This window comes from Malaclemys terrapin, chromosome 8 (genome assembly GCF_027887155.1).
Source record: "Malaclemys terrapin pileata isolate rMalTer1 chromosome 8, rMalTer1.hap1, whole genome shotgun sequence".
Taxonomy (NCBI): domain Eukaryota; kingdom Metazoa; phylum Chordata; order Testudines; family Emydidae; genus Malaclemys; species Malaclemys terrapin.
This window is the reverse complement of record NC_071512.1, coordinates 81,266,482-81,291,172: the sequence shown is the minus strand read 5'-3', so window position 1 is coordinate 81,291,172 and position 24,691 is coordinate 81,266,482. Positions and strand designations below refer to the sequence as shown.

General features: G+C 43.1%; 1 protein-coding gene across 2 annotated transcripts; it reads right to left on the bottom strand.

The window, feature by feature from the left end:
- Window positions 1-235: 235 nt before the first annotated feature.
- BCL10 (BCL10 immune signaling adaptor) lies at window positions 236-24,246 on the bottom strand. Of its 2 annotated transcripts, XM_054038304.1 has the most exons (4): window positions 23,987-24,054; window positions 18,413-18,452; window positions 3,605-3,893; window positions 236-1,838 (listed from the first exon to the last, which is right to left on the bottom strand). In XM_054038304.1, the coding sequence occupies exons 2-4, from the start codon at window positions 18,416-18,418 to the stop codon at window positions 1,480-1,482; spliced, it is 654 nt and encodes a 217-aa protein (XP_053894279.1). In that variant the 5' UTR covers window positions 18,419-18,452; window positions 23,987-24,054; the 3' UTR covers window positions 236-1,479. The 2 variants fall into 2 exon arrangements, with proteins under 2 accessions (XP_053894279.1, XP_053894278.1); XM_054038303.1 differs by lacking the exon at window positions 18,413-18,452 and having other exon boundaries at window positions 23,987-24,246.
- Window positions 24,247-24,691: the final 445 nt, after the last annotated feature.

Here is a 24,691-nt window from a genome sequence, read left to right as displayed (position 1 = left end):
TGAACAACAAATAGCTATAGGATACTTTTGTTGATTACTTTTCTGAGTCCCCAAATGGGACCAGCCTCCTGTCGTCACCCATGAATAACGTAAGGAAGCTCTCCTCTGAAGTCCAGAGGCTGAGCAGATGGCCTCTGCAGGAGAATTAGTATTAGAAATGGAATCTGGGTGTGACAGACTAGAATACTTATTTTACTTTAGCAGTCAGTGTCAGAATTATACATTTTAAATAAAATCCAGTCTACCGTTTAATAAACAGAAAATGTAACTTCAGAAAAATACTGTGTAAAGACATCTGTACATAATCCTGAGTAATACAGTTTTTAAATTTGTCATTTTGCACTTCTACACTTAATCTTCTAAAATTCAATCTTACAAAGTGGGAATTAGAATGAGAAGGAAAGTATGAAAGGATTAAACATATTGTACTATGTCAGATGAGAACTTTTCCCATGTTAAAATAGTTAAAACTTGGTTTAGATTCTAAATCACTTGCAATGTAAACGTGTTATTGTAGAGTGTAAAAATTAAGTATCTGCAGTGCAATATGTCCTTGAGTACTTCAGTTAAAGACATCCTCCTGCTAGGTCCACCCATTAAATACTGTACCTTTTGCTCCTTACAGAAGCATGCCCTTACTTAAATAAAGGCATTTTATAAATAAGCTACTGAGCAACTCCCTTACTGGGATCTGAACAGCTGACATTTCTTTCCACTATTAATATAAATGTAAATTAAAACAAATGCATCTCAAACTAATGATTTCTATATTATATTTAAAAACAGTATGTGAAAATGCATTTATCATGTATGAACTCTAATCAGTGTAGTATCTGCCTTTCATGTTTGGATGAAAATAGAGCACAAGGTTCAGAAAATTAGCATATTGAGAATTATCTGACAATAAGCATTTAAAAAAAATGCATGGCTACAAAGAGCCAAATTCTGCCCTCCCAATGGGAGTGGTGCGTGCATAAATTTGAGGGAAGAATTTACCCTATGTCACGTAAAGATTAGCTTGGCAAACTTTTAGAAGTAGTACAAAAGATAAATTCTGAGAAAGTTCTTTTAAAGTGTTCTCTTTTGTAATAGCCATTTTCCCTTCTACTTGCTAAAAATATCAAAATCTGCTAATGTTGGAGGATAAATATTTGTTCCATTGACTGGAAAAATTTAAGTAATGACAACATTAATATGAAATCCTAAAACAAAAACAAAAAAAACCCCACTCAAACAAAGTACAGCACTAGTTGCATCTAAAGACTTCCAGAAACTAAAGAAACTGTCAGATACAGAATCAACTGATTACCATTTTAAACCTTTTTTTTTTTTTTTGGCAACTCATATAGGCTATTTCCCCTATTTGTGATTTAACAGTTTGGAAACATTCTGTATGCCACCTGCAAAGATATGTAAAAGTCTCACAACACTCCCCCTCGCCCCCTTTAAGTAAACAGACAGGAAAAAGAGTCAACGAAGTCATTGTTGTAGAAGAGAACGAGATCTTAAAGGCAGAAAACGATTGTCACTTGAACTGGCACTGGCTTCCTGTTGTTCAGACTGCAGTTCTGGTGGAAGAGGGGGTGCTCCAGGATCCCCAGGACCTGGAAGCGTGGTTGAGAAGACTGCGTTTTCTGTGCTTCCCATCTCCACAATTGGTAAATTCATTGAACGAAGAGATGAAGCAGACATAAAAACAGCTGTACTAAACTGTTCTTCTGGTTGATTATGGGTAGATTCTTTTACTTTTTCATAGTAATTGGATTCATCAGAATATGACCTAGAAAGATTATTTGTTCCTCCATACACTGAAGTCATACAGCTGCTGCAGCTCAGACCTAAACAAAACCAGATTGGACGTTATTACAATTTGCTATGTAGCTAGGCAGCTTCTCCCTCAGATTACTTCAATGACATTTATTAAAATGTTCTAAAAGCCATCAAACTAGAGCATAGGTACTTAAATTTTATCAATGTGGATCACTTGTCTTGTAGACCATCTCTCCTGTCAACTTCAGTCTCACCCGACATCACACCATTCCAATGTGAATTAAAGTCAAATTAGTTAATCTTTCACAAAAACTAATTGTCCTTTTCGTCTTCCCATTCTGTTCCCATCTATCTTCTCCAATATCCCTATCCCCACCTCTTTCCTCTCAGGAATACTGTCCCCTCTCTCATGTCCTGAAATTTATGAAAATGGCAAGTATGAGATTTTTTTACAGCACAAAAACTGCAGAAACTGAACCCCTTCTACCTTCTCTTTCCCTGTATTACTACTTTAACCAATGGAAGTAATTTTGAGACTTTTATAATTAAGGCATTTCAAAATTGAAGGCTAACATTAGACTCTTAAATCCATATTTAACTTCTTTCATTAAAGTGGCCAGATTTTCACAAATGCTGAGAATCACAAGTTCCAGTGCAGTCAGCAGGAGCTGCAGGTGCCAAGGCCTTGTGAGAACTAAGCTGCTTATATGTAGGTGCCTAAATATGGATTTAGAAGCCTTAGTCTACGCATTCTGGTTTGAAAATTTTGGCCTGCATGATTTATACAGAGCTCCTTGTAGAAGACCAATGAGTATCTGTCACAATCAACTTGAATATGTTTTTCTGGATCAGTAAAGACAGAGTACCTCTTGAAAAGGATACGCTGTCTTTGAGATAAGTAAGGCGTCAGTTTCAAGTTAGTCTGGCAGGAGAACACAGGCCAAAAATTCTTTTTACCCCGCACTCAAAAACAAAGGACATTTTTTGGGTGAAGAGAAGTATTTCAACTTATTCTTCAGCTAGCAGTTCCATGGATCTAATTCACTGGGAACAGAGCCTTATTTTTGTAAACAGTCAGGCAAAACAGGGAAGATGTAAACCCTGGAAGAAGAATCTGTTAAGATTTACTTTCTTCTAGGTTTCAGCTTCTCCTCAACTTATATTTCTTAGAACCAATTGCTGGATATTTTTAGAGCTATGAATTACAATGTAATTTCAAATTTGAATACACTCTGTGAATCAAGTTATGATTCAATTTCCTGCGTGTCAACATAAAAAAAATCCTTGTCCATGCATGCTAGGCTGAGGCAGCAGCACATATATGCATATATACACATAAGGTTTTGGGGTTTGTAGCTTTGTTTAATGTTGACACACAAAGGGGTGGTTTAGTTTCCCAATAGAGACTCATTTTATGTTAAGGCGCATAGTAAGCTTAAAAAAAAGTGTTCCAAGAGAAAACTCTCAGGAAAGCTCATCACCAAGCTCAAATTCTGCAATATAATCTCATGGGAAGCAAAGTTTGACAGATTTAGACCAAGATGCAAAAATACTTTGTGTACATCATAAATCATGAGCATTATTTTTTGTGATTGATTAAGCATCACTGTGCTTAGCATGGTAAAAAGACACAGGAAGACATGGTACTTGTCCCTAGGGGCTTAAATCCAAGTCTAATGTCGTTTGTTTGTCCTGCAAAAGACTTCTTCAAAGGTGGTATCCCTATTACCAAAGGAATTCTGAAGCTAAGAGACATGTTTTTTGGTTTACGTACTTTTACAGAGTCCTTTGAGATAAACATCTACTTTGCCATTTAACAATTTAAACATCTCACCTTTGAGAGCTTCAAGTTTTTCATTTTTGACTTTCAACACTACATCAGTTATCCTTTCTAACAGGAAGTTCTGTGTTCTTTCTCGTCTAATAGATTCAATCAAAGTATCTAGTCCCTTTGGATTTTCTGCTAAGTAGTCCAATAACTTCCCAGTTTTCTTCCTACTTGAGGGTCGACAAGATATTTCTTCAGCGTCCTCTCTAGTGAGTATTTTCTTTGAACGCAGGTAATCAAAGTGTCTCTCCGCTATAATTTTGTCACACAAATAGGGACGCATCCTTTCTAAAGCCTAAAAAAAGACAAAACATTACTGTCATTAGCGGATTTTCAATGTGGCTAGGAGGATATATTGGAAAACATTCAAATTCAGATGATGTCAGTACTGGATTATAAACCTACATTTCTGAATTAGAAACCCCAATGCCATGTTACCCAACAGCCAGAGATCCATTCTCCCTGTACCTGTATAATGTATTTATAACTTTTTAAAAAAAAGTATCACCCAGTGAAGTCTCTCCCTCAGGTAAAAAGTCTTCCATTAAATAAGGCCCAGAGGAAATTAAATATAAATATATTTTAAATATTAAGTAGCAATGTGTTCAGATAGTTGTGGTTTAACTGTGCAGTCTAGCAAGAATTAAGAATGGTCAGCCTTTGGATTTATTAACTTATGCCTGATTAAGACATACTACAGTGTTTAAACACTACATACTAAATATTAGTCCATGACCTGCTGGAAAAATGGCTAAATATTGTTAACTTCTAGCAACACCATTATAATGTCAGTGATTCATTATTTCAACAGGAAATGGCTGCTTCTGATGAAGTGATGCATGTTGCTAGAGGGAGAATTGCTATTAAGAGATTCAGTTCAACATCCTGTTTTACTCAAAGAAAAAATTGAAGGGAAGGGGAGGGAGAATACAGATAATCTCAATTTTACACACACACACACACACACACACACACACACAGATAAAGGAACAAGTGGTGCATTTTAAAAGAAATCAAGAAATGCCAAAGTTAAGGTCATGTGCCATCTTAACTCTGCTCTCATGCATATTCCTTATGCTAGGGTCATTTTCAGTTATATGATCACCTTATTTTCACATAACTTGTGCCTCATTTAGTGTGCAGGTTGGAGAGCTCTCCATGTATGACGAAGGTTTGCAACATCACTACCTCATCCATTCTGTGCACAGAAGACCCAGTTCTACTCAGTTATACTGGTGAAATTTCAGGGTAATTTCACTAGTGTAATAATTTACTCCAGATTTCTCCTGTTACAGTTGCAGAATGATGCATGATCCCTGCATAAGACAATTATGTCTCAGTCTGTTTCCTGTATGCTGTCTGACCTGTATACTGAATGAAGCAGGGTTCCTACAGAAATAGTGGGTATGTACTGAGCATTTAAACATTTGCCCAGTGCCTTAAGATGAATGGCTGAGCAACTATTTGATTTTCTTAAAATGTAAAGAGAAAACGCAACACAGGGTGATTTATCATTTGAGTATACTTAGTGTTCACATGTTCAGTAGCCAGCTACTGTTGCTTAAGGCATTAGCAGGTTGATGCATTCACCAAAAATTTTTCATCTTTCCTTGTGTTAATTTTTACTAGACTAATTTCTTTGGGGCAGGGATCTTGTATTTCATATCCATAAAGTGGCATGCACAGCTATGACACTATAGAGACAGTTCCAAGATCTACTGTATCTCTGGCAAGTAGACTAAAGGTGACAAACTAGAGAGTATGTTATTTTACTATTTGAAGCAATTTTGAAAAGGAAAAATGAATGATATACAAGTCTAATAAAATCTTATTTATATATTCTTTAAACATTAAACTGACATATAAGGAACACTTCAGACAGTAATGAAATATAGCCCCATCTGGTATGAAAACCGAAGTGGGTCCAGGTCTGCTATATAAAAGATACTATAAAATAATTATTGTATTTAATGTATGTATGCATATATACCACTGTCCTCTATTGCAGTGGTCTCCAAAGTGGGGTGCGCAAGAGGATCCTTGAGGGGGTGCGTCAGGAGGAGCGCCGCCAGAGCAGCGCTGCTTCCCTCCCCCCCTTTGGCAGTTCGGCCGGGAGTCCGAGAGGCTTCCCCCCCACACTTTGACAGTTCGGCCGGGAGCAGGGGGTGCGTGTTCAAAAATTTTTTACTGATGGGGTGCGCGATCAAAAAAGTTTGGAGACCACTGCTCTATTGGATAGTGTATGTATCAGACCTAGTCAAGTAGGTACTAGCTCCCTCTAAAGGAGAGGTAGAAAGCTGCTCTTTTAGGGTGTATCTAGACTATAATAAAAAGGACTGTTAGTGGGAGACGTAGTACAGTGGTTCTCAACCAGGGATACATATACCTCTGGGGGTACGTAGAGGCCTTCCAGGGCGGTACATCAACTCATCTAAATATTTGCCTAGTTTTACAACAGGCTACACATAAAGCACTAGTGAAATCAGTACAAACTAAAATTTCATGCAATGACTTGTTTATATGACTGTATACTACATACTGAAATGTAAGTACAATATTTATATTCCAAATGATTTGTTATAATTATACGGTAAAAATGAGAAAGTAAGCAATGTTTTAGTAATGGTGTGCTGTGACACTTTTGTATTTTTATGTCAGATTTTGTAAGCAAGTATTTAAGTGAGGTGTAACTTGGGAGTACGCAAGACAAAGGAGACTCCTGAAAAGCGTATAGTAGTCTGGAAAGGTTGAGAGGCACTGATCTAGTACAGGCCAGCTACTGGTGGTCTCAGTTTGCTCAGATATGGCAGTATAAAAACTGGTAGCCACTCGTGTTTTGTCTACTCTAGATCGCCTATTGTTGCTACCACTTGCAAAGCTTCAAAGAAATATGTAAGAAAAAGCAGGGTGGATAAAAATCAATGATTTAAAATAAATTAAAAAAAAATTGGAATTTTTTATTTAAATCTAATTTTTTTGATAAAATGCTTTTTGAGGAAAAAACCAATCTAAAAAAATAGTTTTAATTAAGATATCTTTGAGCTATAATCTATCTCATTATGGAATAGGGATTATAAATTCTAAGGCCTGGTCTACACTATGACTTTAATTCGGATTTAGCAGCGTTAAATCGAATTAACCCTGCACCCGTCCACACAACGAAGCCATTTATTTTGAAATAAAGGGCTCTTAAAATCGATTTCTGTACTCCACCCTGATGAGCAGAGTAGCACCAAAATCAATATTGTCATTTCAAATTAGGGTTAGTGTGGCCGCAATTCGATGGTATTGGCCTCCGGGAGCTATCCCACAGTGCACCATTTTGACCACTCTGGACAGCGATCTGAACTCTGATGCACTGGCCAGGTAGACAGGAAAAGCACCACGAACATTTGAATTTTATTTCCTGTTTGCCAAGCGTGGAGAGCACAGGTGACCACAGATAGCTCATCAGCACAGGTAACCATGCAGGCCGATAATCAAAAAAGAGCACCAGCATGGACTGTACGGGAGGTACTGGATCTGATCGCTATATGGGGAGAGGATTCAGTGCTAGCAGAACTTCGTTCGAAAAGACAAAATGCCAAAACTTCTGAAAAAATCTCCAAGGGCATGATGGAGAGAGGCCACAATAGGGACTCAGATCAGTGCCACGTGAAAGTCAAGGATCTCAGACAAGCCTATCAAAAAACAAAGGAGGCAAACGGTCGCTCTGGGTCAGAGCCGCGGACATGCCGCTTCTACGCCGAGCTGCATGCAGTTCTAGGGGGGGCTGCCACCACTATCCCACCTCTGACCGTGGATTCCGAGGCGGGGATAATCTCATCAGCTACATCTGAGGATTCTGCGGACGGGGAAGAGGAGGATGACGAGCTTGCGGAGAGCACCCAGCACTCCATTCTCCCCAACAGCCAGGATCTTTTTCTCAGCCTGACTGAAGTACCCTCCCAACCCAGTATCCAAGACCACGACCCCATGGAAGGGACCTCAGGTGAGTTTACCTTTTAAAATAAAAACTTCTTTTAAAAGCAAGCGTTTTTTAATGATTACTTTGCCCTGAGGACTTGGGATGCATTCGCGGCCAGTACAGCTACTGGAAAAGTTTGTTAACGTGTCTGGGGATGGAGCGGAAATCCTCCAGGGACATCTCCATGAAGCTCTCCTGGAGGTACTCCAAAAGCCTTGCCACAAGGTTTCTGGGCAGTGCAGCCTTATTCCGTCCTCCATGGTAGGACACTTGACCGCGCCATGCTTGCAGCAAGTAATCTGGTATCACTGCATGACAAAGCCTGGCAGCGTATGGTCCCGGTGTTTGCTGGCATTCAAGCAACATCCGTTCTTTATCTCGCTGTGTAATCCTCAGGAGAGTGATATCGCTCATGGTAACCTGGTTGAAATACGGGAATTTAATTAAGGGGACAGAGGTGGCCGTTCCTACTGGGCTGTTGCCTGTTTGGCTGAAAAGAAATCCTTCCCTGCAGTTAGCCAAGCGCCGGGGGGTGGCGGGGGATTGGCCCAGAGCTTTTCACGTTTGGCTAGCAAGGATCTTCCCTGATACCAGCCATGCGGTGGGGGGAGGGGTAAAGCGATCATCCCAGAGATTTGGATTGTGGGGGGGTGGGGGTTAGTTTGTTTTCTGCTGCTGAAGGTTAACAGGAAAACCGCAGCACTCAACGGGCTTTGCTTGGTATGTGGGAAAGGAGGGCGCAGAAGCCGAAAGACAATGGCTTACCATGGCCGCATGCAAGCCGAATTCTGTTGCCCGGACCTGCGTCTGATCTCTAGCAGCAAAGCCACAGGCACTCAATATTAAGAGGCAAAATGCGACCTTGCACAGAAATCACATGTGCTATGTAATGTGAATAGTGTTGGTCACCGTGAAAGAGTATAAGCATTGTTCTGCAAAATGTATCTTTTTAAAAAATTCTCTCCTTTTTTCCCCTCCCTCCAGCAGCTGCAAATTCTTCAAGCCTCCCTCCTCCGTCCCAAAGGCTATCTCAGATAAGGCATCGGAAAAAGACGACGCGAGACAAGATGTTCGCAGAAATCATGGAATCCACCCGCAGTGAAAGAGCTCATCTGAATGAGTGGAAGGACACGGTTTCAAAGTATAGGAAAGAAGCCAGTGAACGTGAGGACAGGAGGGACCAACGTGAGAAGAGGAGAGACGCTCGAGATGAGAGGTGGCGGCAGGAAGATCAGAGGAGGCAGGATGCAATGCTGGGGCTGCTGCGTGAGCAAACAGACATGCTCCGGCGTCTGGTGGAGCTTCAGGAATGGCAGCAGGATAACAGAGTGCCGCTACAGCCCCTGTATAACCCCCCTCTGCATGTTCCATAGCCTCCTCACCCAGTCATGTAAGAACACGGGGGGGGGGGGGGGAAGGCTCCGTACACCCTCCCATTCCACCCCAGTGGACAGCCCAAGCAAAAGGCTTTCATTTTTTTAACCTTTTTTTAGTGGCCTTTTCCTTTCTGCCGATCCTCCTCCCAAGCCCCACCCGGGTTCTCTCCCTCTTTTTATAATCAATTAATAAAGAATAAATGATTTTTAAACGATAGTGACTTTATTTCCTTTGAAAGCAAGCTGGGGGAAGGGGGAGGGTGGGTTCCTTACAGAGAATGAGTCAATAAAGGGGGCAGGTTTTCATGAAGGAGAAACAAACAGGAATTTCACACTGTAGCCTGGCCAGTCATGAAACTGGTTTTCAAAGCTTCTCTGATGCACAGCGCTTCCTGGTGTGCTCTTCTAATCGCCCTGGTGTCTGGCTGCGCGTAATCAGCAGCCAGGCGATTTGCCTCGGCCTCCCACCCTGCCATAAAGGTCTCCCCCTTACTTTCACAGCGATTGTGGAGCACACAGCAAGCAGAAATAACAATGGGGAGATTGGTTTGGCTGAGGTCTGAGCGAGTCAGTAACGATCGCCAGCGACCTTTTAAATGGCCAAATGCACATTCTACCACCATTCTGCACTTGCTCAGCCTGTAGTTGAACAGCTCCTGACTCCTGTCCAGGCTGCCTGTGTATGGCTTCATGAGCCATGGCATAAAGGGGTAGGCTGGGTCCCCAAGAATAACTATTGGCATTTCAACATCCCCAACGGTTATTTTCTGGTCCGGGAAGTAAGTCCCTTGCTGCAGCCCTTTAAACAGAGTAGTGTTCCTGAAGACGCGAGCGTCATGAACCCTTCCCGGCCAGCCCACGTTGATGTTGGTGAAACGTCCCTTGTGATCCACAAGTGCTTCCAGCACCACTGAAAAGTACCCCTTGCGGTTTATGTACTGGGTGCCCTGGTGCCAAGATAGGGATATGGGTTCCATCTATCGCCCCACCACAGTTAGGGAATCCCATTGCAGCAAAGCCATCCACTAAGACCTGCACATTTCCCAGAGTCACTACCTTTCATAGCAGCACCTCAGTGATTGCTTTGGCTACTTGCATCACAGCAGCCCTCACAGTAGATTTGCCCACTCCAAATTGATTCCCGACTGACCGGTAGCTGTCTGGCGTTGCAAGCTTCCACAGGGCTATCGCCACTCGCTTCTCAACTGTGAGGGCTGCTCTCATCTTGGTATTCCGGCGTTTCAGGGCAGGGGACAGCAAGTCACAAAGTTCCATGAAAGTGCCCTTATGCATGCGAAAGTTTCGCAGCCACTGGGAATCGTCCCACACCTGCAACACTATGCGGTCCCACCAGTCTGTGCTTGTTTCCCGGGCCAGAATCGGCGTTCCACGGTAGAACCTGCCCCATTAACAACATGATCTCCAAAGCACCAGGGCCCGCGGTTTGAGAGAATTCTGTGTCCATGTCCATGTCCTCATCACGCTTGTCGCTGCGCTGCCGTCGTCTCCTCGCCTTGTTTTTCTGGTCCTGGCTCAGCATAAACTGCACAAGAATGCGCGAGGTGTTTACAATGTTCATGACTGCTGTCTTGAGCTGAGCGGGCTCCATGCTTGCCGTGGTATGGAGTCTGCAGTGTTCACCCAGGAAAAAAGGCACGAAATGGTTGTCTGCCATTGCTTTCATGGAGGAAGGAGTGAGGCTGTACCCAGAACCACCTGCGACAATGTTTTTTGCCCCATCAGGCACTGGGATCTCAACCCAGAATTCCAATCGGCGGTGGAGACTGTGGGAACTATGGGATAGCAATGGGATAGCTACCCACAGTGCAACGCTCCGGAGATCGACGCTAGCCCCGGTACATGGATGCACACTGCCGAATTAATGTGCTTAGTGTGGCCGCATACATTCGACTTTATACGATTTGTTTCCAAAATTCGAATTATATAAATTCAGATTAATCCCATAGTGTAGACATAGCCTAATTCTATAGAACGAGTCAATATATTCATGTAATGCAGGGGTGGGCAAACTTTTTGGCCCGGTGGCCACATCTAGGTATGGAAATTGTATAGCAGGCCATGAACGCTCACAAAATTGGGCGTTGAGTTGCGGGAGGGGGTGAGGGCTTCGGCTGGGGGTGCAGGTTCTAGGGTGGAGCTAGGGATGAGGGGTTGGGGGTGCAGGAGGGTGCTCCAGGTGGGGACCGAGGGGTTCGGAGGGGGATTAGGGTTGGGGCAGGGGGTTGGGGCGCAGGAGGGGGTCGGAGCGCAGGTTCCCAGCAGCGCTTACCTCAAGCAGCTCCCGGAAGCTGTGGCATGTCCCCCCTCCGACTCCTATGCGGACGCACGGCCTGGAAGCTCTGCGCTGCCCCGTCCACAGGTGCTGCCCCTGTGGCTCCTATCGGCCGTGGTTGCCGGCCAATGGGAGCTGCGGGGCAGCGTGTGGAGCCCCCTGGTTGCCCCTATGCATAGGAAGCGGAGGGGAAACGTGCTGCTGCTTCCAGGAGCCGCGTGGAGCCCCGGCATGCACAGAGAGGGGACAAGCCCTGGACCCCGCTTCCTGGCTGGAGCTTGAGGGCCGGATGCGGCCCCCAGGCCGTAGTTTGTCCACCTTTGATGTAATGTTTGGAAAAGTTTTGTAAATGAGTTCCAATAGTTCATGGATCGGGGACCCCAATTTTATGGGGTTCCAGGGGCTTCTGTATAGATTTAGATTAATCTTTCTATCTACCCAATGAGACTCAGCTCTCAGTCTATAAGATACCATCAGAGATGTTTAGTTTTGCAGTTCTCAAACTGTGGATGTGTCTCTCCAGAGAGAACAAGCTTGTTAACAGCAAAAATGTTTTTAAATAAATAAATAATATATAGAGGTGAGAAATAACAGACCTCAACCCTATTGTCCCTCTGCAAAATTGTGTAAACAGAGTCAATCCCTTACCTCTCTCTAAAAGTGCAAAGTTTCAAAAAGTTCAATGAATAGAAGACGGTTGGAGGCAGAATAGATCTGGACAAGGAGAAGCAGTCTGGAGATAAAATGTGAGAAGGGAGGGACAGGCAGTAGAAACGAAAGTGAAACTGTTTGAGCAGCATATTCCAAAAGTCTTGAGGTCTTTCTGAGTGTAGCCTTCATTGATTTGAGATCTACCATACCATTCTCTCACTAAAAGGGAAAACCTATAGTGGCAGCAGGCCGTAAAAGAGACCCAGTTTGGGAATATTTTAATGAAGTTCCTCTACCTCTGGGTAAGAGGCATGTGTGCAAAATGCAAACAGTGCAACAAAGAAATGCAAGGCCTGGTTGCCCGAATGAAACATCATGAGAAGTGTTCCTTTAATCAACTTCAATGCAGCTTCCTCCTGAGAAGGAACATGTCTGAACATGCAGGATCTTCAGGTTGGTAAACTTTTTTATTTCATACTTCTTTCTTAAGGACTGCCTGTCTTCCTTCTGGACTATTCCTGAATTTTCATGTTTGAGCAAAAAATATAGTTGTTACTCTATGGTACTATCATTTTAGATGCAGTTGTGATAAAAAAATAAATAGCTGAAATAGGCAGATCTTCCTTTTACAATTTCACCTTTAAAGTAGTACTGAGTGTCACTGAATGCATTGAATAATACTAAATGAGCAGTATGGTAATAATTAAATAACTGCACTATTTTGTTTAGGAGACTCCATCCTCAACATACAGGATTCTGAAGATTATCCACCTTCAAGATCGCCATCATTTTCTATAGTTTCAGAGTTATCTGCCAATGAGAGTGTTTCAGTCACATCATGTATGTCACATAGCCACAGTATATCACTTGTAGCAAAAAGAAAAAAGAAAAATCTCCATCATCCAGAAACAACCAAAGATAAGTTTGTGATAAAGAACCAGCAGATTACAAAAAGAGGTAACTGATGAAAAAATTGCCTGGTTTGTTTATGCAACAAACTGTCCTTTCCGTATGATTGAGAACCCACAACTCATTATCATGGTTCAGTCACTAACACCAGGGTAGACCACCCAATAGAGCAGATGTTGCAGGCAAATTGCTGGATAAAGTGTATGAAAGAGAAACTAAGCAGTGTGCAAAAGGTCTAGAGGGTAAAATTGTTAACCTAAGTCTTGATGGGTGGAGCAATGTCTACAATTATCCTGTTGTATGTGCTTGTGTGACAACAGAAGAAGGCAATGTCTTCCTTACAGAAACAATTGATATATCAAGAAATGCACACACAGGAGAATACTTACAAGAAGCAGCAGTAAAAGCTATAACAAACTGTGGAAAAAAATTCAAATGTCTAGTACGCAGCTTGGTCACAGACAATGCTGCAAATGTATTTAAGAGGAGAAGACATTATTTAGAGGAGAGTCCCAAGCTAATAACATACGGTTACAGTGCTCATTTGATGCACCTCCAAGCCAAAGACTTCTGTGTTCCAGAAATAAAGGCTAATGATGTTGAAATCGCAAAATACTTCCGTAACAACCACTTTGCAGCAGTTGCTCTGGAAAAAAGTGGGAGAAACGAAGCTAACTTTCCCACAAGACGTGCGATGGAACTTAGTAGCGGACTGTTTTGAGCCCTGGATCAAGAACTGGCCTAATCTGATGACAGTTTGTAAAGACAATCATGAAAAAATAGATGGCACGGTCACTGCCAAAGTTCTCAACATTGGGCTTAAGAGAAATGTTGAACACATGCTGAGTACCCTGAAGCCTATTTCTGTAGCCTTGAACAAAATGCAGGGAAATAGCTGTTTTATTGCTGATGCTGTTAAAATTTGGAAGGAACAGAGAGAGATTTTAAAAAGAGGAATTTGCAATGATAGAGTTAAAATTACAAGCATTAAAAAAAACAAATGGGACAAGCATTATCTCCAGCTCATTTTCTTGCAAATATTCTCAATACTTGGTACCAGGGTCAAACCTTAACTGCTGAAGAAGAGGAGTTGGCTATGACATGGACATCCAGCAATCATCCCTCCATAATGCAAACTATAATAAACTTCAGAGCTCAGGGTGAACCATTCAAGAAATATGTGTTTGCTGATGTTTTAAAGAAAGTCACACCAGTGAACTGTTAGAAGTCACTTAAGCACTTGGATTCAGAGATATCTGAAGTGATCATCTCACTTTTAACAGCAGTAGATTCTTCTGCTGGGGTAGAAAGAATATTTTCTTCCTTTGGACTAATTCATTCCAAACTGAGAAATTGTAGCGCTGGTTATGGGGTATGGTGATTGTACACCAGGGTTGAAGAGAGGGTCCAGGGATTGGCAACCTTTGGCACGCGACCCGTCAGGGAAATCCGCTGGCTGGCCGGGACGGTTTGTTTACCTGCAGCATCTGCAGGTTGGGCCAGTCGCAGCTCCCACCGGTCGCAGTTTGCCGTTCCAGGCCAATGGTGGATGCTGGAAGTGGCGGGGGCCAAGGGATATGCTGGCTGCCGCTTCCCACAGCCCCCATTGGCCTGGAATGGGGGACCGCAGCCAGTGGGAGCTGCGATCGGCTGAACCTGCAGACGCTGCAGGTAAACAAACCATCCTGGCCCACCAGTGGATTTCCCTGTTCATCTGGTGATGTTCTCCTCCTAATACAGCACGGCAAGAAAATCCCCCAAATATTAATGATTATGCTGTTGAATTGGGAGATAGTTCACCTCCCAATAATAAATATCTGCTTCAATTACCTTTGGTAAATGAAATACCCAAACAATCATTCATTTTCTGATATAGATGTAAAACTAATCTGAAAAGTTTTCAAAATAAATCACTTTAAAATGTATAGTGTGTACCTTCTAAAAATGAAACCTACACCTATCTCTGAGTTGTGAAGAATGCGTATTAAGGTTATAACAACCAACAAGAATGCACTTTTATGTAGAAATCCATGATTAAATTGACTCTTCCTGACTAGTGATTAAATCATGATTTAAATCAAATTGATTTAAATCAAATCCACCCTGAGAAAAAGCATAACAGACCGCAGTATGCTTGCATGTGACAATTGATCGCAGCTTTATACAAAGCTTACTGTTGCTAAAATACAGTGTAGTTATATGAGATAGTGTCTGGGATAGCATTAAATATAGAACCCTACCAAATTCACAGTCCATTTTGGTCAATTTCACGGTCATAGTATTTTAAAAATAGTAAATTTCATGATTTCAGCTATTTAAATCTGAAATTTCATGGTGTTATTTAGGGGTCCTGACCCCAAAAAAGCATTATAGGCAGCGTTCCCTCTCATTTTTCCCACCCACGTGCAGAATGAATGTTGTTACTTGCACCAATATGGAGGTGATGTGTGATGTGCAGCGCTAAATAGGCTGCTGCGCAGCTTACAGGGAATTTGGGGGGGGGGGGGGGTCTGGGTGTCGCAAGGTTATTGTAGGGGAGGTTGCGGTATTGCTACCCTTACTTCTGCACTGTTGCTGGCAATGGCGCTGCCTTCAAAGCAGTGCAGCTGGAGGGAGGCATCTGCTGGCTGGGAGGCCAGCTCTGAAGGCAGCATCGCTGCCGGCAGCAGCACAGAAGTAAGGATAGCATGGTATGGTATTGCCATCCTTAATTCTGCGCTGCTGCTGCCTTCAGAGCTGGACACCTAGCCAACAGCTGTCGCTCTCTGGCCACCCAGCTCTGAAGGCAGTGCGAAAGGGTGGCAATACTGTGACCCCCCTAAAATAAGCTTGTGACCCCCCCCCCCCCGCATCTGCAATTTGAGAAACGCTCATCTCCCCTGTGAAATCTGTATAGTATAGGGTAAAAGCACATAAAAGACCAGATTTCATGGAGGGACACCAGATTTCACAGTCCGTGACACATTTTTCATGGCCGTGAATTTGGCAGGGTACTAATTACCAGTATATACAAAATAAAGCGCATCACTAGATACACTGATAACTTTAATGCATTTGTTCTTTAACAAGTGCTGTGTTTAACTTTGTTAGTCAGTCATCAAGACTGAGATAAGAAAATTGTACCAATGACGACAATAAGTGTGCTATTGCTTGAATAAAGAAAAAGTGGTTTTAGTAATGTTATTTTCTAACACATTGATAACTATTAAGTAATTTAATGGATTTTACACTGAGAAGAACTGTAGATGTGCAAGAATCCTGCTGTCTCAAAAAACAAGAATGTTGTCATAAAGTAGTATCAAGTGAGCACAGCAGTCTCAGGCACAGGTTTACTCTAAAAAGTGATTAAACAAATTTAACATGGAAATCAGTGGCAGTTTCTCAGTCAGATTTTTTTTTAAACTTGCAAACTGTAGCCCCCCACAAGTCACACAGGGCTCTAATGGTCATGCCAGGTTCTTTTATAACTGGAATTAATGCATGAGATTAAGAGTTCTGCAAACCAATTTACATCTACTATGACACCTGTGGAACCCTGTCATAAGCAACACCCATGCAAAGCCACCTATAGCTAACAGTGTTACATGGGGACAAAATATAAGACAATGCAATTTGCACAGATTGGCTGGCAGAACCGAACACTAGGATGATACATGAGATGGAAATAAGCCAGTTTGACTGTTTGTCTAGTGAGTTTATGGATGTGGCAGTTACAAAGAAATTTTTACCTGCAAACTGCACAAGTTTAACACAGAGGTTAGGGAGTAAGTATAAAACCTCCACAAAGCCATTTTACAAAGCCACTTTTTTAGACTATAACCCTTCCTACTGTACAGAGAAACTGCATTGCTGTCAGATGTTGACCAGATTGCCAGACAAAATATTTTCATAGAAGATTTTACATTTACTATCTCGCTTTATATACTGCTTATTTCTCTATAGGTATAAAATGATGCCTGATATATATAATGTGCTTTTAAAAAAATGAATCCGTTCTGAACCAAAAGAACCTCGCATTTCATATGTATAATTATACCACACACACACACACACACACACACACACAATGGATATATACAAATAAGCCCTCTCTCATAGAAAATTCATGGATGTATTTAAAAATATATTGTTTTGGGGAAACTAAAAGTGAAAACATTCTAATTTGGAGAGTTTTCCAATCCTCCATTCCCTCAACTACCAGTCCTATTTCTGACAGGTGTCTCAGTTTCTTATTTCAACATTGTTTTTTACACCAACCACCATTCGTCCTTCAAAAGCAAGGACAAATTCACTACGCTGTACTGTGCTTTTACTCCTCCACAGAGCACCATCTCAGCTGTGCTTGCAGGAGTAGAGTGAAAATGCCCTGAGAAAGAACTGGGAGAAACTAAGGTACACTAGACCAGAGGTTCTCAAACTGTGGTCCGCAGACCACCAGTGGTCTGCAAACTCCATTCAGGCGGTCCGTGGATATTTTCTTCTAATGTGCATGCCTGGGCGGCCGCACACAAGGGAATGAAGGGCCGCCCACCTAATTAGTGGAGTTGCGCAGGCATGGCTCACCTAATTAGGTGCCTGGACCCTGGAGAAGATGAACACGTAAGGTGAGGTGATGGCCTTGGGGGAGGAAGAGGTGGAGGGGCAGTTGGGTGAGAAGAGGGAGTGGGGGGAATTTGGGACGTGCAGGGCTGAGGTGGGCAGAGAAAGAGGCGACTTTCCCCCAGCTCCAAGGCTGCAGCTGCCAGGGAGAGACCCCACTCCTTCCCAGCCCCAGCTCCCGGGGGCTGCCGTGGCGGGGGAGAGAGGGCACATCATCCATTGCATTAGAAAGGTAAGACTACGGATATTAAAATATGAGTTGAGTGCCTTTATTTATAGAACAACAAATGTTAATCATTAAGTTTTTTTATATAGCGCTTTTATCCAAAGCACTTTACAATAGCTAGCTAGAGGTACAAACAATATTTGGAAAGTGGTCCACCGAGACCTCAGCAGTTTTCAAGTAGTGCGCGGAAAAAAAAGTTTGAGAACCACTGCACTAGACCATGAGGGAAATTTGGAGTAGGAGAGGTATTTGAAGAGACAGAAGGGAACAAAAGATATTTGCTAAAAGTTAAGAGACTTTCTTCCAAAAGGAAATCAGTTTCCATGGATAGTAGTGGTGCTGGCAGTAATATCCTGGTTAATAGCACATGAAATGGGTCCTGTTCGAGAGACTTTAAAAAAAAAAAAAAAAAAAAACCTCGAGCCTCCGGTTCTCTCAGTGGCTAGACAAGTGAATGGCCTAGTTTAGGACAGCCTGCTGAAAATAAGGCAGCCAACATTTTATTATGATGCTAAAGACACTATGAGAACTCTTAATTAACAGGCATTGGGGGAGGATCTTCTAAAAAACTTCTAGCCTTGCTGGTAGCAAAGTATTAGCCCCTCTCATCAGCTTCCCTGGAGTAATAAAGGAATCAGGTGTTACGAAGTTGTTCTCATGTTAACTAGGTAAGAAAAGGAACCATGCAGCTGAAAGAATTCATTGAAAGGTGCATAATAATTCAGTACTAGATCAGAAGGAAGGACCATGTTTAATTAAAATAAGTGTACAAGTACTCCAAGATATTATCTACCTTCATCTAGGTGCTTATATGGCCCCCATCAGTGTAGTATCTGAAAGGGAAGAAAGTACAGGAAATGGAGCAACTAAGAATAGCACCACACAAGAGACCACAGGAAAATCATACTTTTCTGAATATTTATTAAAAAAAATCTTATTTCATTTGCTTTCAGCTTATTGGCAGATGCCAGCAGCTAGGGACAGCACAACAACATAAGGAACACCAATGCTACTAAAAAAATTGTATTCTGGCAACATATAGTCCATGAGATTTGTATACAATGGCAAGGAACAATACAATGTAAACCTTTGTAGTAAGGTTGAATGTGTATGCTGGAAAATTTACTCATAATTGTTCTAGTTAATTCTAAGGTTTGGAGGTGGAAGGAAAATGCTAGGTGTCTCAGTTTCAGGGCAACTGCATCTGTATTCCCCCTCCATAGTCCATCAAGGGCACCCACTTTAGACATTTCCCAGATGTCACTTCTCTTGGGTGGAAACCTGTCTCTCACTCTTTCCTGGCAGAGGATCTTAAGGCTGCACAACTCCCTGCCTCACACTGCGATATTCCCGCAAGCCAGACCACCTAAAAAGATCATTGCCAGCACTTTGTGTTCTTTCTGAGGGCTATGTCCAGTGTATTGCCCGTGGTTATAAATTACCACACAATCCTTCCAAGCAAGCATATTTATTTTTAAGGTAAAAGCATGATAGAGAAAACATACTAAAACAATAAAAGAACCAAACATCCATGCTAAAAAGCTTACCATCAGTCACCCTGTTTCCCACCCCCACCACCCCAACTGCAATGTAGGGCTCCGGTAGGTTTTAGTCTTTTCAAAACCCACAATTCAGTTTTCCCTGTGGTTACAAATTCATCCCTCTTAGACCCAGAACCTGAACCCAAATTGGGCAGGTCAGCTGTTGCTTTATATAGGTCGCTTTGATCTTGGCCTTCTGTAACAGGTAATCAGCAGACAACACTCTTCTCAAGGCATACCATAACCAGAGTTGGGTAATTTGCATTAGCCTCTCCCTAGAGATTCTCCAGGAAATCCACTTAACATTTATTTGATCCAAAAGTCCAAAGTGTCTGGCACATTTTCAATATAGTCTTTTGACCTCCCAGGTCTCACATCTCCTTTAATACAATAAAGTCATTCAAGGATACTGCAGGAAACAGCTATATCTGTCATACTAAAATTTCTCTTTTGAGGTAAAATTAATTGTGCCTTATGAGGTATGCTAGCTGTGCTGAGAGTTTAGAATAAGAGGAAACTTTGGGACTGAGAAAAATGTCTTGCATGGAGGTTCATTGCTGTTCTTTTTCAGTCTTGAAAAGTTCCTGGTCTCCATGACTTCCTGTGGCAACAAGTTCCACAGCTTAATCACACATACTTTTTTATGCTATTTCCTCTTATTGATTTTGAATTACCCCGCTTTTATTTAATAGAATGTTTCCTTGTTCTTGTGTTTTGAGGCAAGGAGAATGGAAGCTCCCAATTTACCATAAATTATTTTACATACTTTTATCATGTCCCCTCTTATTCCAATCCCTTCTAAAATAAACCATTCCAATCTTTTCAATTTCTCTTCAAATAAGTTTTTCCAGGTCTTTGATCAGTCTCAATGCTCTTCTCTAAACCCCATCCTGTTTTGAGATGGGGTAACCAGGACTGCACACACTATTCCAGGTGAGGCTGCATCACTGATTTATATAAAGGCATTATGTTTTCAATATTATTGTCCATCCCTTTCCTTATGTATCCTAACATCTTGTTTGCTCAATGGGTAGTTGCAGTAAAAAAAGTGAAATTTTTAATGGAGCTGTCTAAAGGACAGTGAGCGGCAATGGCCATTTTGAATGAGAGGGAAAGAAAGAATCTAGTGAGTCTTTCAAAAAAATCAGTGTAATTTGAAATATCAAATACTAAGACAGTGAACATGTGTTTTGGATGGTTTCTCTACAGGACAGAGTTAAAGTTGTTTGGGTGCCCTAACTATACATTTTCATACCTTAACATTTAGATTTCTTTTCAGTTTAATTTTAACTCTGAATTTCCTGGTTTAACATGTTTTAGGATAATTTCAATATCCCTGTAATGTATTTTACCCTAAATTATTAAGTAATCTCAACTGTAACTTCATTTTAACAGTTTGTGTTTGGGAAGAAGTTAATATTTGAGACAGTCTGTTTTCTCTAGTATTAAAACAAATGCATGAGAGAATATCAATAAATAATGATCCTATATTATGAACATAACACAGGAAGGCCATACTGACTAAGACCAGTGGTCCAGCTAGCCCAGTATCCTATCTTCCAACAGTGACCCGTGCCAGATGCTTCTTATTTGTTAAACAGATATTTGTTATACTGATTCATCCAGATGGATTTTAAAACAAAAACTTTAATAATTATACTAATTTAATTTTCACATTCAAATTCAGCTGTCACCAGTGTGACATGCAGCAAATGTTTAACGGTTAAGAACATAAGAAAAACATAACAAAAACCACAGGGGAAAATGTAGGTAAACTGGCATTTAGCCAAGGGACCAAAATTAACATTCTTACTTTTAGGCAATTCTAGTGATCACAAGCAGTCTACACCTCCCTTTTACAACTCCTCTAAAAGAGCGCCTCCCCAGCCCCATCAGCAAACTGGGACACTGGTTCACTACCGACTCAGAGAATAATGTATTTTACTGACTCACATTACTCCCTGCAGCCCCTATGTTTCTCTACAGGTCTCTGATCCAAACACTGACCTGGTCCAACTCTGCTTAGTTTCTGAAGCCTGACAAGACTGAATAGGGCATAGGTGCAGTTTTCCTTTGCAAAAACAAAGTTGTTAAATAAGCATATTTGTCACAATAACAAATACATTTGAAAGACTAGGTATTACATTCAAATCAGAATATATTTATTGAAGATGAAGGGGGTTTTAGAATTTTAAATAACCAGATGTTAACTATCGCAGTATTATTCCCTCTTGTGGTTCTTTAACAGCAAGCAAGAACATGAAAAACCACGTGCCACAAATTCTGACAAAGCACTTCAGCTAAATTACATAAGCAGTGAAAACAACTATTAAGAAACCAAAACCAAAGTCAAACAGACATGCTTCACTGAAATGAACAAAAAGCATCTAATGATGGAAGTGGGATAACAAACAACTACTGAAGAAAATCAATCCAGTAACTCTCAGAGATTCAGTAAAACAAATTTCAACAAGGAGCAGTAACACCAACATGCAAAACAGATGTGAATGAAAACAGAAAAATTAATGGGCAAGACCCAATCACAAGTTACATCAGGTTTTGCCAAAAGTCATTAAAAACCAATAACTTCAGTACTTCATGAAGCAACTCAGTCCGGTGGCTGTTTTTGCAGTCTAGCCTAGAATAAGATTACATAGTACAGAACTGTATTTTTTCATCCTGGAAAACTATCAGATCTTATCTTTGCCTGGGCCTCATCCTAAACAAATAATTTTCTGAGTCTCTCACAAAATTTTTCCTCTTGCTTTTAAAGCTTATGACCAAATTGTCTTAATTTTGATAGGCTGGATATCTCCATTCCACTTTGCTCAACATCACCGTACCCTGTAACATTGATTCAAATATTCACAACAAAATAAATGGTCTGGGTCCTCGCATCTATTATACACTAACATATCTTCAGCATCAGAGCCCTAGATAGTTGCAGACACACTCACATGCTTAACTTTATGCATGTGCGTATGTGTTTGCAGGATTGGTGCTCGAATTATTTTCTCCCTCCCGCACTAATGTAACCGAACTCTTAACTGTGACTCCTGTAACATTTATTTCTCTTCATTTATTTTTGAGCTTGCTTCTTTCTTCCTGTTTTAGAGATGGCAGCTGTGAAGTGACCGGAACCCTGAAAGAGATTAAGTAGTGGTTTCCCCCACCCCCTTGGACCTTCCCCATGCTGCTGGAATGGAGACACCAACCATCTATAATAGTGGTTCTCAAACTTCTGTGCTGGTGACCCCTTTCACATAGCAAGCCTCTGAGTGCGACCCTCCCCCAATAAATATATAAAAATGTGTTTTTAATTTAACACCATTATAAATGCTGGAGGAAAAGAGGGGATCGGGGTGGAGGCTGACAGCTTGCAAACCCCCATGTAATAGCCTTGTGACCCCGAGGGGTCCCAACCTCCAGTTTGAGAACCCCTGATTCTATAAGTATATTAATGAAACATCCACAGTGTTGGAGAATAAGCAGTAAATAAATAATATTGCCTGCTGGAAGCTGATAGTTTTTGTTCAGCCAATGTAGTTAGGCACCAGAGGAACCAAAAATAAAGCTTAGAATATCGATATTGTGTTAATCCCTTATGTGTCTTTTCCACTAACTTTTTTATGCTTTGGAGTCACTAATGGCTCTGCTTTGACCTCATAACTAGGCATTTTAGCACCTGGGGCAAACCAGCATATTTGCATCCCCTACCATTCCCCCCCCCCCATCATTTTCTCACCCCATTCACAGGTAGCACTTACCTGTTTGTTGATAGTGTGGGGGGACACAATTTAAAGGTTTGGGGAGGGGGCATTTGACCACCCCACAGAGGTTTTCAAACTGTGGGGTGTGCCCCACACACTCCTAGGGTGGAACAATGGGGGGGGGGAGGGGAGAGGAGTGGTGACACCAGGTGGCTTGGGCCAGCCCCACATAGTGGGGCTCGGGAAGGGTGTACCACTTCCACCCCCTGACTCATCTCAGTGGACCACCCAGCCTGAGGTTTGGGGGGCACACAACAAAAAAAATAAGGGGAGCAGGAACATGACCCTGTGTACCCCCGTCCCATGAGCCACTTCAGCTTTGCACCCTGGAGAACTGCCCCACTCACACTGGTTACAGCCCTGGGTCAAAATAATGTAAGATCTGGGTTCCTGAAGCCAATTCCACTTTCCAGATATTGGATGATCAGGAAAACAGTTAAACAAAACACAAATAGACATGCATTTGGCTCCAAACTATACAATTTAAAAACAATTTCAGCCTTACTGTTCAAAGCCATGGAGTTTTATTTTTTCCATCACAAACAGCCCCAACCTGGTTGGCCTCTCATCCTTTCCACAGTGTAAATGTGAAATAAGAACAGAGCTTCACGCTGACATCCTGCCTGAAGGAACACTATTTGTTTCAGGGAACCTACGTATGTCCTGTGAGGGGGAGGAGGTAACCCAGCTTGCGGTCAGCGGCGCCCCTCCACCCGGACACAGACCGAAGGGGACCACAGGGGGTGTGTCATTTACCGGGATGCTCAGTGGGCCCCGCGAGCCGGGGGCGGCACTTCCAGGGGTCTCCGCCAGACACCTGCAAACCGAGCCACGGCCCCGGGGCCTCCCCCTGAGTCGCTGACAGCGCGCGCCTAGCCCCGCCCCAGGGGCTGCGGGGGGGGTGGTGGTCCCGGCGCGTGTCCCGGCCCCCAGCCATACGGGAAAGGCGGCTGCAGAGGCTGGGCGTGACACGCCCGCCGGCCGGCAAGAGGCGAGGACCGTCCGAGCCCCCCCCCCGGTCTACCGGTATCCCCCTCCCCGCCCGACCTCACTTACTTCCTTCTTCACCTCCGCCATTTCATCCTCGGTGAGCGGCCGCGCGGCGAGCCCAGGCCCGGGGCCCTCCATGGCGGAAGCTCCGCGCCCCGGCTCCCAACGCAAGAGTAACGACAGCGCTTCCGGCTCCGCGGACTCCGCCACCGCGCCATGGAAAGCCACGCCCACTCAGCGGAACAGCCACGCCCACCGGCGGCGCGCGCGCGGCCTGCGATCAAACGTACGTCTCAGTGCGCCCGCAGGCTGCCGACGGAGAAGAGCCTGTCTGCAGCCTTTCGCCCCTCCCCCCTACTTCCTCTCCGCGAGACTGCCCCTCAGACAACCCTGCGGGCCCTCGCTCTCTTCCCCGCCTCAGCCTGTATCACGTGCCAAAGCCCCCCCCCTCCCCGCCAGCCTGTCACTCCCGCACCCCCCCGCCCTTGCAGCGCTGCGTCATCCCGTCCCCTCCCCCCCCCGCGGGGCCCTTGCGGGGCCGGGGAGCTGCACTGCGCTTGGCTCGATGAGCATTTCCTTTTGCGGTCTCCATTTCCCCTTCTCGCCCGCGGTGACTGGGCGGCGCCCAGCCTTGGGAGAGAGGAAGTAACGCCGCGAGGGGAGCGCTGCTCAGCTCCTTCCATTGCGGACAAGGCCCCTTCACCTGGCAAATCCAGCGGCTGTTTTCATTTTAATTACCCCCGCCCCGCCTCCCTGCAAGGTCCCGGCGCT